The following is a 15,883-nucleotide window of genomic DNA, read 5'->3' as shown; positions in this document are numbered from 1 at the left end:
CAGATGATGAACTTTGATGGGGCTAAACACAGTCCAGATTATACATGGGATCCTGTGGGCAACGCACTTGTAATTACATGACAACAGGGTGCTCCGCGATGATTAAAATTAAATAAGTAAATGTATCGTTTTAATGAACCAGAGCGGAAAACAAGCAATTTTCGTCAGCTGTCCTTGACCTCCTGAAGCCTTGAGGTGCCGCAGTGAGTTCAGAGTAGCCCTGATCTGTGCCTAGCGTTCGGGCCATTATTAGGGCACAATGGCTGATTGTTTGGGGTAGGCCTGAAGATTAGAGACAAACAAACATAATTAGCTTAGTGGTTCCCCCTAAGGCATAGAAATATGAAAGGAACACACTGAAAAAAAAATATTGTTGCATTATTAATTAATGTGGTTTTTTTTTGCGAGTTACAATCTCAAACAATGTAAGCCGGGTAATCGCACTGACCATGGGCATTATCAAATAATAATACAAACCCATAAAATGTTATTAAACATTCATTTAAAATGAACATTTCAGGGTCATTTTCATTAAAAGGTCGAATAGATTAAATTTGGAGAGGCAATGTACATATTAAGCACAACTGATTTGTTTACAGTCTATTAAAGAATTGAATATGTGAGCTTGCACTTAATTCAAATCAACAAAAAACTGTCAAGAAACCAATCGTACAGAATCCCAGGGGCATTTGTTATCATTTGATTTTAAATACACAGCCTAGAAATGTACGGCACAACAAACGCATAACTATGCATTGGGAATAAACCTGAATTTGAACTGCAAATTGGGAATCAAGCACTGGGAATAAAACATGAATTTTGAACGTTTGTTTTTGCTTTCCTCCATCTTGCCTCTCCACCTCATCTTCCTCCTCCTTTCTTTCCTCCTCCAACTCCTTCTTCTTTCTCTTTTTTTTCCCTCCCTCCTTCACGTCTCGTCTCCTGCACTTCCACTGCCCCATATTGACCAGCTCCCGTCGAGTGGAAAATGTACAAGAGAAACGGATCCATCCCGCAAACCTGGCCGAGGGAACATGCTAATGATGTTTGACAGTGTCTAATCTGCTCTCGCTATGAAACGTTTCTAGGGCGGAAGAGAAATAGCCCCCGAAACAGACACTAATGTTAATCTATGGGTCTGGTGGACAGGTGGCTGACCCCACCCACCCCCCAGACCCGGACAGGTGGCAGTCACCAGAAATATATCCGCAACGTTTGATAAATGATTTAAATTTCAAGCGCACCTTGTCACATACGATATAAATCCACGTTGGTGCAGAGGCCGTCACTCGATTACAGCCATAAGAACATGACAGAGGCGCTCTCTCTCTTTCTCTCTCTCTCTCTCTCTCTCTCTCTCTCTCTCTCTCTCTCTCTTTCTCTCTCTCTCTCTCTCTCTCTCTCTCTCTCTCTCTCTCTCTCTCTGATTCCTACTGTATTTGATGCTATCTGCAGACTAACAGTGTCTTCCTAGAGATGTCAAACTCTTGCTCAGGCTCGACCAATGGAATCGATTTGGTGCACAAGACGAGGCATTCATCCATACGTTGGCGATCAATAGCCTGGTTGCACTGCCCGAGCCCTGCTTGTGATTTTAAAACAACCTCCTTCCCTCTCACTGGTGGAATACAGAGAAATTGCAGCATAACTAAGCAGCCCATGAATAGTGCATGAAAACAACTGGCAATCTCTCTTCCTTTTTTTCACCACGTTAACTGGCGGGGTCTAAGTTTATACATTTGGGTTTCATAAATATCTCCAGTGTCAGTTTGTGAGTGTGTGTATGTGTGCATGAGTGTGTGCGGGCAGGCAGGCAGGCGGGCAGGCGGGCAGGCGGGCAGGCGGGCAGGCGGGCAGGCGGGCAGGCGGGCAGGCGGGCAGGCGTGCGTGCATGTGTGCATGCGATCGTGTGCACGTGCGTCTGTCTGTGTTTCGTCGTCTAGTCTGTAGTCTGCGTGCATCACTTGTCTGTTTTCAGATGATAAATGCTATGGGTTGCTCTAGACGCAGTGTGGAGGTGAGGCATAGAGCTGATCAGCATGCCTCCTGCCAAGTGGGAAGGTGGGAGGAGAGTATCAAACAATATTTTAAAAGGCAGCACAACAGCTGAACGTCCCTGTTGTTCATCTGACCTTTTTGGCTAGTAAAACAGCAGCTACGCTGTCTGTCTGACTGACTGCCCCCCTTATCCCCCCCCCCCCCCCCCCACTCTCTCTCTCTCCTCCCTCTTTTCCTTCCTGCCTCCGCTCATGTGTCTCTCATCTTTCTTCTTCCATCCCTCATTTCCTCTTCTCCTCCCCAAGTCTTTCTCTGTCTATTGCTCCTCCTCTCCAACTCCCTCTTTCCACTCTCTCTCTCTATCTCTCTCTGAGTGTACATTTGTGAGTGATGAACCAGACACTTCCTTCTCAGTCACTGTCCCTTTCTAACAGTCTCTCTCTCTCTCTCTCTCTCTCTCTCTCTCTCTCTCTCTCTCTCTCTCTCTCTCTCTCTCTCTCTCTCTCTCTCTCTCTCTCTCTCTCTCTCTCTTCTTGTTGGTCAAGCCAAGATGGCTGTGTGGAAATGTCACAGGCTAGAGCAGGAGGGCAAAACAGTGGAACAAATTGACATGTTCAAAATGTTAGTTGAGGCAAGGATCTCAGCAGAATTTGCCTATTTTCAACTTACTAACAACATTGATATGTTTGGAAAGAAATGGTGTATGGACAAAGGCTTGTGGATAGTTGATAGTAGCCATAAGCTACGCTTCATTTGGTAATAATGTGGTTGTATTCATGTGATGGGATGATGATGGGGTGGGGCAAGGGCTGTAAGGTTTGTTGTGGTTATGAGGGAGAGGGCTCCTCCCTTCACTATGCTGGATTTTCGACCTATGGAGTTGGCTATATCCTGTAATGTGAAATAGTGAAGGTGTCACAATAAACGATGTGTTAAAATTCAATTCTCTCTCTCTCCCTCTCTCTCTCTCTCTCTCTCTCTCTCTCTCTCTCTCTCTCTCTCTCTCTCTCTCTCTCTCTCTCTCTCTCTCTCTCTCCTCTCTCTCTCTCTCTCTCTCTCTCTCTCTCTCTCTCTCTCTCTCTCTCTCCCCCTCCCTCCCTTCTTCACAGGGTCCATCTGTGCATTCTGGTTTGCTCCAGCAGGATCCTCCATTGCGTCTGTGTCTGCTAGCCCCCTCCCCCCCACCTCCACCCCACATCCTTCCTCCTCTCATCCTCCACCCCTCCTCCTCTCCATCCCTCCATCCCTCTCTGCTGATCACACAGGGCCCGGGCAGATGGGAGATCAATACCTGCCCCTGTGCACTGCACTGTAGCAGCCAAAGTATGCACACCCGGAGCCTAGAACCAACCCACCCCCCAACACGCACACACGCACAGGCGCACACGCAGACACACACACGCACACACACACACACACACACACACACACACACACACACACACACACACACACACACACACACACACACACACACACACACACACACACGCACACACACACACGCACACACACACGCACACACACACACACACCCCTAGCCTAGCCCCCCTCCGAGGAAATCAGATACGGTGCAGGAGGGGTCTGGCTAGGTCAGGGTGGTGGGTGGGTGAAGGGGTGGTGGGGTGATGGCGGGTTGGATGTATGATGGACACAAGGAAATGGCAAATCAAATTCGCCTGCGAGCGTTAATTAACAGGAGTCTGAGGGGCCTGGCAGAGAAGTAGACAGTAGCGCGAGCTAGTCGGGAGTTGGGAGACGGAAATGCACAGGGAGTGAAGAAGGAGCAGAGGGGCGGAACTGAGGGAGACAAAAGAGGAGAGAGGAGTGAAGTGAAAAAGCGAGAGATGAAGAGAGAGAGATAAAAGATGGAAAGAGCAGCAGAGGTGTAAGTGAGGGAGGGAGAAAGAGGGGGGGGGGCGAAAGACAAAGACGAGAGAAAGTGAAAAAGCAAAGAGATGAAGAGAGAGCAATAAGGATGAAAGGAGAAGATGAGGGTACGCGATATGTAGATGTTAAAGCGTGTGCATATTGACATGCAGGAAGGGCATACTACAGCGGAGCAAGTGGTTAAATGTGGGGTGGTGGCGCATGTTATATAGTCCACATCCATCCATGTATACGTCTACTGCAGGACCAGGTCAGTAGCGTGCTCCCTTTGTGGCGGTCCACTCTAGTCTACATCGATATCCACTGCCCTGCCATTCTTAACAACCTTAAGGGGTAATGATAGGCATTTACCATACTCCAGGACCCCATGCTTTGCTTTGCCGTACTTCTGCTACAAGGGCGGAAACATGTGCTTAAAACATTCATATGGCTATTAGGAAGCCAGTTGGGCTTGCCCTTTCCCTGTCCAATCAATAGAAGCACCATATTGTGCAATAAATTACCTTGACCTTCCTCATTGGAGCCAACTAAAAAAAAAAGAAAAAGAGACAAGACCTCCCAGGACTTAGCCATGCGCGCCGCAGTGCCGGACTTAGCATGCACAGAGGGTGGGGCAGAGAGGAGAGGAGAGGAGGGGAGAGGAGAAAAGTGGGCGTCTGGGAAAGACTTAACTCCTTCACTCCTGACTCTGCAGCCCAGGTCTCCACTCCCCTCTGTGCTCTGTTCTCCATACTGGACTAAATGAGGAATTATTTACTAGCCTGCCATGGAGAGAGAGAGAGAGAGAGAGAGAGAGAGAGAGAGAGAGAGAGAGAGAGGGGGGGGAGGGAGGAAGAGAGAGGGAGAGTGAGTGAGTGAGTGAATGAGTTAGAGAACGAGCAAGTGAGTGAGCGAGCAAGTAAGTGAGCGAGCAAGTAAGTGAGCGAGTGTGTGTGTGTGTTTTTGTGCGTGTGTTCATATAGCATACATGTGAGCATCCATGCATTCATGCTTGTGTGCTTGCACGCCTGTATACATACGTATATACGCACAGTATGTGTATGCGTGTGTGTGTATCTGCGTGTGTGTGTGTGTGTATGTGTGTGTGTGTGTGTGTGTGTGTGTGTGTGTGTGTGTGCATGCGTGTGTGTGCATGCGTGTGTGTGCATGCGTGTGTGTGCGTGCGTGTGTGTGCGTGTGTGTGCGTGTGTGTGTGTGTGTGTGTGTGTGTGTGTGTGTGTGTGTGTGTGTCTATGTGTGCATAGTGTGCATGCGTGTGTGTGTGCAGTAGCATGAGCTGGCACTCCTTGGCCATGCGCTCCATCTTGGACTGCAATCAATAGTGGAATTTCCACATATTGATCAGACGTTAGTGAAATAAGGCTACAGTCTGTGGGTCAGCAATATTAAAGCGCGGGCCTGGGGTATCACACATGCCGCCAATATGATTAGAAATGGCGCAAGGCGGACAGGCAGGTGGAGAAGGAGAGAAGAAGGGAAGGAGAGATGGAGGGATAGAGAGATAGAGGGAGAGAGGAAGTGAGTGAGACAGTGGGAGGTTGATAGAGAAGTGAGAGAGTGGAGAGATAGATGGTTGATTCCACCCTATGAAGCGTCCCGACAATTCCCTCCTCCATCAGAGTGAGCAGTGAGGAGTCTAGCACGGGGCACTTAGAAGCTAAAGCTACCAGCAAAAAAAGAACAGTAACTGTACATGTTTTCTGAACCGAACAATTAGAGACTTGAGGAAAGCTTCAGTTTGACACTTCCTTCCCGAATGTGACACGTCCTTTGGCAATTTGCATTCCCACAACCCTGCCAAAACATCAACACCTCAGCCTCACTCTAGTAAACAAAACAAACTAAATTTTGAACGAAAAGGAGGGCAAGGAAAGTAAAACAAAACAAAAAGATGATGGCCACTGTAATTAATGACAGCTAATTAAGGCTGTGTAACTATGAAAATGCGGTTATAAATATACAATACGTAGCCTTCTCTGCTTTGTTAATTACCAGTCGATTACAGCTGACCTTACTGCAGGCGTCTACTGATTAATTCAGGATAGTGCTACACAGCCTTCAATTCCAATCTAGTTCACCGAGCATTATATATTTACAACTCTTACCCCTATTATTAATCACTCCCCCTTTTTTCACTCATTTCATCATTCATTCCATTCCCATGACAGATTAAAAGTTTAAAAGAATTCCACGGTCACGGACCGTGTGGTATTTAACACAAAAGAACGCTACTCCGCGCAAAAAAAAGCAGAAACATGGAGAACCAAATCCCATGATACAAAGCGGATGATCGCTGCAGAATTCGAGCACATACAGGCCCCTTTTCCTTGTAAAAGAGAGAGCACACAGTAAATGTTGTGGTGTTAATTCAACACTTAGAGAGTTCATTTGAGTCCAAATGATGTCAAATCAACTCTCTAAGTGTTAAATGAGCACTGCAGAATTTACTGTGCATGGGCCTTTCATCTAATCATTGACTATTGAATTACAGCAGTAATGTCGTAAAAAGAACAGTAAACATTTGGCTGATGTGGACTCTGTTTCTACTCAGCGATCGGCATGACCGCGATGGCTACCGTCATCATGAGATGGCACGTGTGTCATTAAATTAACCATACGCAGAAAACAGCCAATGGTCATCCCTTAATGAGTCTCTCAAATGCCGTAAAACACCAAGAGTGCTATTCTCTCTCTCTCGCATTTCAGCCGAGAGGAGATTAGTGGTACAAACAGGGCATTAACGTTCAAATATGTTCACATAAGGCATAGAAATAAAGTCCCTATTCCCTATGCATACATCGTACTGCTGATAAAAGCCAATGCAAAAAGCATAAAGAGAGAGCGGGGGGGTGGGGGGGGCATGATTGACAGAGAGAGGAAGAATGAGTGGAAAGCGAGAGAAGAGAGTCTGCTTTATCACAGACAAATGTACACTCCCTGTACGACCTCTTCTTGTGGGCACACAGGGGAAAAGGAGAGAGCCACGACAGCAGGAAAGCTGTGGTTAAGAGTAGTGCCTGTTGGATTGCAGGACTGAATTTGACTCAGTACTGCCTTTGAGATACCCTGACCACGGTGCTGTTCCTGCACAGGCTCTGGGTGCTATTGCTTGATACTGCTCGCTGAAGGAACAAAGGTTAAAAAAGGACCAAGTTAACAAAAAAATGTAAAGATCTAGATCTAGAGAGGTGGTGAGAACACAAATCTACCATTTGCTGTATGTTTTATTTTTTTTATCAAAGGCGCCTCCCATGTTCAAATTTGTGTTGGCCTGTAGATCACAGGGTTGGAGGCTCAATCCCTAGCCTTACCAATCCCTTCTTCCCTCCAAGGCTGAAGTGCCCTTGAGCAAGGCACCTATCCAGGCAGTCATGGGTGAGCGGTTAGGGCGTCAGACTTGCATCCCAGAGGTTGCCGGTTCGACTCCCGACCCGCCAGGTTGGTGGGGGGAGTAATCAACCAGTGCTCTCCCCCATCCTCCTCCATGACTGAGGTACCCTGAGCATGGTACCGTCCCAGCGCACTGCTCCCCATGGGGCGCCACTGAGGGCTGCCCCCTTGCACGGGTGAGGCATAAATGCAATTTCGCAGTGTGCAGTGTTCACTTGTGTGCTGTGGAGTGCTGTGTCACAATGACAATGGGAGTTGGAGTTTCCCAATGGGCTTTCGTTTTCACTTTCACTATCCCCACACTCTGCTCCAGGGACTATAACCAAAGCCCTTTAAATGACTGTAAGTCGCCTAGGATAAAAGCGTCAACTAAGTGTAATGTAATGTAATGTGATGCAACATGGCTTCTTGTATGATGCCCCTCTCATGCCGCTACGCTCCTCTCATGATTGGAGCCAGGGATACAGTGCACTGGACAAGGCAGAGATGGAGGGCTCAGGAGGACAGGGCAGCTACCATCCCCTTGCCACCGATTCTCTATTCCACCAAGCACATGCACGCATGCGCGCACGCACGCACGCACGCGCACGCACACACACACACACACACACACACACACACACACACACACACACACACACACACACACACCACCCCCAAAAGTACCACTGCCAAACTGGGTAACTCTTTGGGGGTGTAGTGTGTGTGTGTGTGTGTGTGTGTGTGTGTGTGTGTGTGTGTGTGTGTGTGTGTGTGTGTGTGTGTGTGTGTGTGTGTGTGTGTGTGTGTGCGTGTGCGTGTGTATGAGTGTGGTTGCATTTGCGCGTGCGCGTGCGCGTGCGCGTGCGCGTGCGTGTGCGTGCATGCGTGCATGTGTGTGTGTGTGTGTGTTGCGTGCCTGCGCGTAGTGTGTGTACGTAACCCAAAGCTTTGACAACCTGCCATCCTCCAATCAAAGACGGGGCCATAAAACATTTAAGAGCCTCCGTGCTCCCATCTCCGCACTGGCTCGCTCCAATCATTCAGTCCTTTGGCACCTTACACCCCTCGCCACTCCAGAAACCCGCCCGCCTGCCCGCCCGCCTGCCTGCCCGCCTGTGCCTGAATGAACATTTGGCAGAGGCGCCAGGAGACAACTTGAAAAGCATTTGTTACCCCCCCTCCACTAGAGATGGCAGACATTAAGGATATGAACAACGCCGCAACGCTGATTGTTGGAAAATATAGCTTGTTGCTATTTGTGTTGTGACACGGCACTTAAAAAGATTTGTTTCTTTTTAGTTCTTAGCTTGCAACTTCGACACGTTTTTTTATATGCAGAGAGAGAGAGGTAGAAAGAGAGAGGTAGAGAGAGAGAGAGAGAGAGAGAGAGAGAGAGAGAGAGAGAGAGAGAGAGAGAGAGAGAGAGAGAGAGAGAGAGAGAGAGCAGCTGAATGAGGACTGGAGGGTTAAACAAAGCCGTTGTCCAAGCCATCTGCACTGCCATGCACCCTAGGACTAAAACAGGAGAGACGGAGAGAGATAGATAGATGGAGAGAAAGAGAAGGGGGGGTTGAAAAGAGAGCAAGTGGAAGAGAGAGAGAGAGAGAGAAAATCGAGTCCTGGGGAATGTATCAATTGCAGGCTCTTCCCGGCACAGCTCGAAATCCACCTGACTAGTCAGGCTCAGTTTCTAGCAAATAAACCACAGGCAGGCAGGCAGGCAGGCAGGCAGAATAGCCAGCCATCTCTCTCTCTCTCTCTCTGCAGCCCATCACACTAATACTGGAGGGGGCGGAGGAAATGAGAGGAGAAAAGAGAGAGGAAAAAAGAGAACGATATATAGAAAAGGCTACAAAGGGGAAAGAGGGAAGACACGTAAGGAGATAAACAAAAGAGAAAAACAAAGAAGGAAAGGAAAAGAATGGAGAGTGAGTGGTCGAGAGAGGGGGTAGAGGGGGTAAAGAGGAGGTTAGGGGCTGGGGAGGAAGGCTGGTTGAAGATAGGCAGGGGCCGATCTAGCCATTTAGGGGCCTTAGACGAAATACAAACATGGTCCTCAAAAGTCATTATATAGACATAAAATTCTGTGTTTTGGTGCTATTTTAGTGTTTTGCATCATACCGTATATATACAGTACATCTTCAAATTCAATTACTTTATACAAGTGACAAATTAAGATCCAGACAGTTTTTGTGTGTGTTTACCACTAATGGTGGGACAGTTGGGGCCCCTATGGAGGACAGATTTGGTCTAGGCCCTAGGCAATTGCCTAGATTTGCCTAATGGAAAATCCGCGTCTGGCGACAGGGCCCAGTGTGGAGCTTTGTAAACCAGGGTTCTGGGCATGGGCATGGGGAGGGAGGATAGACGAGGGTTGGTTTGCGATAGGGGGCCGGTGTGGTGCGGAGCAGGGCTTTGTAAAGCGGGCTTTAATTCAGTAATGGCCGATATGTGCCAGGGCCTCATTATGCGGGCCTTTGAAAACTGTCCCTGGCCATGTCGAGCCTCGGAAAACAATTAGCACAGAAGCAGAAGGTAAATGAACTGTAAAGAAATCAGCGGCTTGATGGCCGAAGCCTTATCCCCTCCCCAGTGGAGAGGGGGAGGAGAGAGGGAGGCAGGGAGGGAGGGAGAAAGGGAGGGAGAGAGGGAGGGGTGCACTGAATCCTGATGAGAAAAACAACAGCGATGGCTGAATGCAGTGAAGAAGATGACAGATCACAACACTATCAGGTAGACAGACGAAACGAAGGCAAGAGAAACAGAAAGGTAGATGGAAAAAAGGACGAAAATGCACAAAAAGACAGTAAAAAGACAGAAAGAGCATCATAGATTGTGCAGTTAATTGAATACTCGGAGGGTAGGCTCAACACTGTTAGTGTTACATTCAACTCATTGAATGTTAAATTAACACTATGAATGAATGCTCTGACTGCAAAAACACTGAGGAAAGAATGAATGCAAGGAAAATCACAGAATAAACATACAGTAAGGAAAAAGAAAGCAAAACAGAAGGAAAGAACCCAAACCAAAGAAGAAAGCTATTCAGAACAAAAAGAAAGAAAGAAAGAAAGAAAGAAAGAAAGAAAGAAAGAAAGAAAGAAAGAAAGAAAGAAAGAAAGAAAGAAAGAAAGAAGGACAGAAAGAAAGAAAGAAAGAAAGAAAAGAAAAGAAAAGAAAAATAAGGAGGCTCAATATGTCATATGCTCTCCAGGTTTTGCAGACACGGACAGGCAAGGCGAGGCGAGGCGAGGCGAGGCGAGGAGTTTGCAGTGTGTGGCTGGGAGGCTTCGGGCTATGAACTCCAGCAGTGGGGGGATTGAGCTTGCAGACGGAGATTGCACCAGACAGGGGGGTCACATGTGATCAGGTGAGCGTGTTCTCCCCACCTCCCCTCCCCTGGGGGATTGTGAGCCTGCCTGCCTGCCTGGCTGGCTGGTGCTACTGCTGCTGGTGGTGGGAAGGCTGTGGTGGTGGTGGTGGCTGGTGGTGCTGCTGGTGGTGGTGGTGGCTGGTGGTTGGTGGCAGTAAATTGTGCAATGTAGAGACACACAGTTTCAACTGCCTAGCTGGTTGGGTTGTTCTCTCTCTCTTTCACTCATGTGTTCCATTCTCTCTTTCCTTCTGTCTTTCTCTTTATGCCCGTTATGATCCTTTCTCTCTCTCTGTCTCTCTCTGTCTCTCTCTCTCTCTCTCTCTCTCTCTCTCACACACACACACACACACACACACACACACACACACACACACACACACACACACACACACACACACATACGCCATCATCTTCATTGGGCAGCAGCCTGTCCTCTCCTCTCCTCTCCTCGCCTCTCCCCTCCCCTCCCCTCTCCTCTCCTCTCCTCCTCTCCTCTCCTCTCTTCTCTCCTCATCTCCTCTCCTGTCTTCTCTTCTCTCTCTTCTCCTCTCCTCCTCTTACCTTTCCTCCCTTCTCTCCTCCTCGTCCCCTCCTCTCCTCCCCTCCCCTTCCCTCCCTCCTCTCCTCTCCTCTCTCCTCCCCTCCTCTCCTCTCTCCTCCCCCCCTCTCTTCTCCCTACTCCTCTCCTCTCCTCAGGAACATGGAGATCTCCCTGACAGGCTCTGGGATCATCGCTGTTCTGTTGATTGATTAAAAGAGCAATCTGACCTAACTTTTTGCCAGGAGTGCAATTACTGGTCCACAAGTTTGTGTTACTGTGTCCATGTGTGTGTGTGTGTGTGTGTGTGTGTGTGTGTGTGTGTGTGTGTGTGTGTGTGTGTGTGTGTGTGTGTGTGTGTGTGTGTGTGTGTGTGTGTCTACAATGACCACATGCTTGTGTCTCTGTGTATTTCAATGTGTGTGTGTGTGAGTGTGTGTGTGTGTGTGTGTGTGTGTGTGTGTGTGTGTGTGTGTGTGTGTGTGTGTGTGTCTCTACAATGAGCACATGCTTGTGTGTCTGTGTATTTCAATGTGTGTGTGTGTGTGTGTGTGTGTGTGTGTGTGTGTGTGTGTGTGTGTGTGTGTGTGTGTGTGTGTGTGTGTGTGTGTGTGCGCGTGACGCTGTGTTTTTTTTCCCCTCCTCTTTTGCTGCACACGCATGCTGCTTTCTGCCTCCCCGGGTTGCACTTGAAAGCCAGCCAAGACCCACAGTCTGTGCCAGGTGGGAAGGGATAAGCAGAGACAAACACGGAAAATACGCTTTACACATATTTACTGTGCACCGCCGCTGGTGTAAATGTAACCAGAAAAACGCTCACCCCGAAGAAACAATCATCAGGAAAATTAGCGATTAGACGGCATTTCAAACACCAACAATATTTTTTTCTGTAAACTGCTACATCACGAGATGGCAATTCCGTATATTGTTCTCGTTTTTTTTTTTCCTCCCCTGCGATAAACCAGGTGCCTCACAGCATAGTAATTGACAACAACAACCAAAGAAAATAATAAATACAACCGCAATCAAACTCATTCAACGCTTTTTTTTAATTTTTTTACATAAAATCACTGCCAGTGGCGGATCTAAATGGGGCAAAAGAGGGGTGCTGGCAAGCCCAGGTGAAAACAACAGCCATTAGACTCGAGCCTCTTTGAGTAGCCAAACATTTCCATAATATTTAATTTCCATTTTATTTTGGCGCAATCCTCTGTCAACGTTCCAGACGTCTGCTGAGAGAGGTGGGTGATGGGTAGAGAGGTGGGCGGGTGATGGGTAGGCTGGGGTTGGGGTGGCTAGAGAGCGGGTGACTAGGATACGTAGGATAGGGGTGGGTAGAGTAGGGGTACTGGGGGTGGGAAAAGAGGTACCATAAAAGTCATACCTCTTTGTTTGAATGCTGTATTGCTGTGGTTCTTTTTTTAATAACCCCTAATGGCGATCCTGGAGGTTTTTAATTAATCCACACACACACACACACACACACACACACACGCGCACGCACACGCGCACGCACACGCGCATACACACACACAGACACACACAGACACACACACACACACACACACAGGGTTCCTTCCTTTTAGTGCTTTCAGAAGAGCACTGGATATTAAAATAAGACATCTGACAAGACTGAGGGAACGAACAGAGAGAGAGGGAGAGGGAGAGGGAGAGAGAGAGAGACAGAGAGAGAGAGGGAGGGAGGGAAAATGGAGGATTTAATTGCTCCAGAGATGGCAATTATTATGAGATTTAGAAAAAGCCATTTTCATTGGCAGGCGGGAGTCATTTAGTCCGTGCCTTAAGTGCATTGCCAAGGCGAAGGTCAAATCACTGTTGTCATTACTCCCAGATAAAAAGATGCTAATGAAAGTCCTGACTTGTCTCTTCTGTCTCTTCCCTTTAAAGGTTGCGTGAGAGACACACTCCTCCTCCTCCTCCTCCTCCTCCTCGCATGATGGTAGGCCAGCCTTGGCCCAGGCCGCTTTGAGCAATTTAACCTGCACGTCACCACAGAACTAACACACGTGATGTTTCAGACGTTTGCCATGACACAAATACCATCAGACCCCGGCTGAACTCAGTGAGAAACCAAAGCACTGGATTTTTTTTATTTTAAGTATGAGCCATCTGAAGTAGAAATACAGCCACCACTGCAAAAGCCAAGTGCCAGGTGCCAGGTCTAAAGGGAGGCACTGACTTTTCAGATGGTTTTGAAGGGAACATCGGAGTGCAGTGAAATAAAAGGCATTGCTTAAATACCTCTAGCCTTCATGTACCTCCATAACAAACAAATGCAGTAGGCCTACTTTTCAAACTCTTATTATGACACTGTGCAGATATGCAGCTCCTAAAAATCACCACCTTCCCAGGCACTTGGCATTTGGCTTACAAGCTTTCAAAAGTACAGTCTCTTCCATGGCAATTTTAGCGAAAAAGAATTCAGCGTGAAAACTTTCAGTGGTAGTTACACAACAGGAAAATAACTGGACTTAACTGGGAGTCACATGCTCAATTAGTCCTGTTTTTTCTGGGTTCTTAAAGCTAGTAAAATGTTTACAGTAAAAGGGGAATGTACGAATTGCAAAATAATGCAGGCATATAAACGGATTATTGGTTTAACCTAGGGCATGTTTAGAGAAAAAAAGGCCTTGGAAAAATCAGTCTGTAACAGTCTGATTGGACATGCAACATGGCAGAAAGCATCATCCCCCTAACTGAGGCTTTCTATTGGATGAAGCCACTTGCCAAAAAAGCTGGCATGGCTACAGTGTACTTCATCCTCGGGACATTTGGGCAGAACACCAAAAGTGCCACAGGTTACACATGCACCTACCACCTGGAGACAATGCTACCACAAATACAGATAACAAAAAATAACAAACTGAAACAATTATATTATGAAGCCATTTTCCAGTTAGAGGGCAGCATTAGACTACAACTTTATTAGGCCTATTTTTTTATTAAAGGAGATTCAGAGTGATTTGGAATGAACGGATGTGTGTTTTTCAGCAGCTCAAGAGGGGAGAGGGCAAGGGGAGATGGGCCAGGTCAGGTGACAGTCACACACACAGCCTGCCTATCTACAAACTCGTGTGTGTAATTACCTAATGGTATGTGCATGTCAAAAGTTGCCTAAAATCAGTACTGGGTTTTGATCAGAGTAGTATAAAGTAGAGATAGAAGTATCCTTACAGATAGTCACAACAGCAGTGGAATGATATTACATGGTTTCAACTTTCATACTGCTAATGTAATAATATCTGTAATACGTAGCCTCCTACTACTTCATACAACTCTTGTTTGGATGCAGTGGAAATATTCCACTTTCAAGTTCACGTTTACTGCTTGCATGAGATGCATGTGAGAGATTGCACATGGAAACTTTACGTGGGATGTGATCATTCACATCTTGGTTATTTGCTAAATGGAAAGAGGTGGGAAATCGGTACCAGTTGTAATATTTAACTCTCGTCGTGTGTGTGTACGACCACCTGCTTTTATTTTGGTGTCTAGTGCTCATACCCCTTCATATCAGCATGTTGCTGGAAAAATAAATAATGTATGCTGTTACTTGAAAGTTTCCCTCATGTCATACTCTGTCAAACGACATACCCTGTTTATGCAACATTAAGCATCATGATTATGAAGGAGACTTCTAAACGCACATACAGAGTCAACTTTATGATGGTCAAGCTGTGCGTAATTGCGCAGCAACAAGATACTTGAGTGGCGTACATTCAGAGAACAAAGTGAAACTTCTCACAGAACATTTGCGGTGGTGTTGGTACTGTAGGCTAATGTTTTAGTGCGCATGCGAGAGTTTCTGAAATAAGATTGCATTACCAGTAGCTCTTAAACTCTTGTGTCAAACTGCGTAATAGGGTAAATGACAAAATAGCTGTTCGCAAACCCCACCAGCAGCAGTTGGCAACCGTTTAAAATAACCCCTAACGCAAGCTGTAATTAAACGAAACACAGAGCTCAGCAATTGTGTCAGCAAACAGTGACATGTAAGAACATCGTAGGAGGCTCTGAGTCATGTTGATAAATAAGGGATACACGAGAATAGGAAGCTGAAGGTATACCTCAATATCCGGGATATCCTTGCTCAGCAATCTAGCCATGTTGCCGTGATCGAGGATTTGATGTTTGGTGCTTTAAAACGACAAAAAACGGAAGCAACAAAAAACGTGTCGTTTCCAAATCACTTGTTGTTTGATGTCCAGGAGCGCACAGTTCAGACACACGTGTTCGTCATCAATTCGCACATTCCCACGAACTGCGTGTTGTTTTTTTCCAGAACTATTCCTTTGCAGGTGAGCAAAATGTCAGCCACGACAGCAGTCCAGATTTACGGTGTACCCCCTCAAATTCTGCTGCAAAGTTGCTTCGATAGATAGTGGCAGGCAACGGGGATGGTAGATTCCAATACAGGCTGCAAAAAAGTTTAGGGGTTGGATGAGAACTTTGCTCCGCTGCATGGGCGTGGTAGGTAGGATGTTTTCAAGTGTCCGCAACTTGCATGCATGGTCAATAGGCTACACTGCTCCACAGTCACATCCTCCGTGAGTAGAATTGCTCACAAGAAGAAATTTCCATTTTTCAGAGCATGAAAATCGTTTAATGTTTGTTTTACTTCACTGCATTTAGCCTGATAATAATATGGGGGCACAACAAAATACCTCCTCTTAATGTATGTTCTCTAC

General features: G+C 46.9%; 1 protein-coding gene across 1 annotated transcript in view; it reads right to left on the bottom strand.

Moving 5' to 3' along the window:
- The window catches only part of dpyda.1 (dihydropyrimidine dehydrogenase a, tandem duplicate 1), a 290,320-nt gene extending 274,681 nt beyond the window's left edge, over window positions 1–15,639 (bottom strand). The window contains exon 1 of the mRNA XM_063206772.1: window positions 15,263–15,639. Within this exon, the coding sequence (XP_063062842.1) occupies window positions 15,263–15,301 (39 nt within the window). The 5' untranslated portion in view covers window positions 15,302–15,639. The remainder of the gene's footprint in view (window positions 1–15,262) is intronic.
- Window positions 15,640–15,883: the final 244 nt, after the last annotated feature.

The sequence above is a fragment of the Engraulis encrasicolus genome, chromosome 9 (genome assembly GCF_034702125.1).
Source record: "Engraulis encrasicolus isolate BLACKSEA-1 chromosome 9, IST_EnEncr_1.0, whole genome shotgun sequence".
Taxonomy (NCBI): Eukaryota; Metazoa; Chordata; class Actinopteri; order Clupeiformes; family Engraulidae; genus Engraulis; species Engraulis encrasicolus.
Note: the sequence above shows the minus strand (reverse complement) of the source record. Positions and strands in the feature narration are given on the sequence as shown.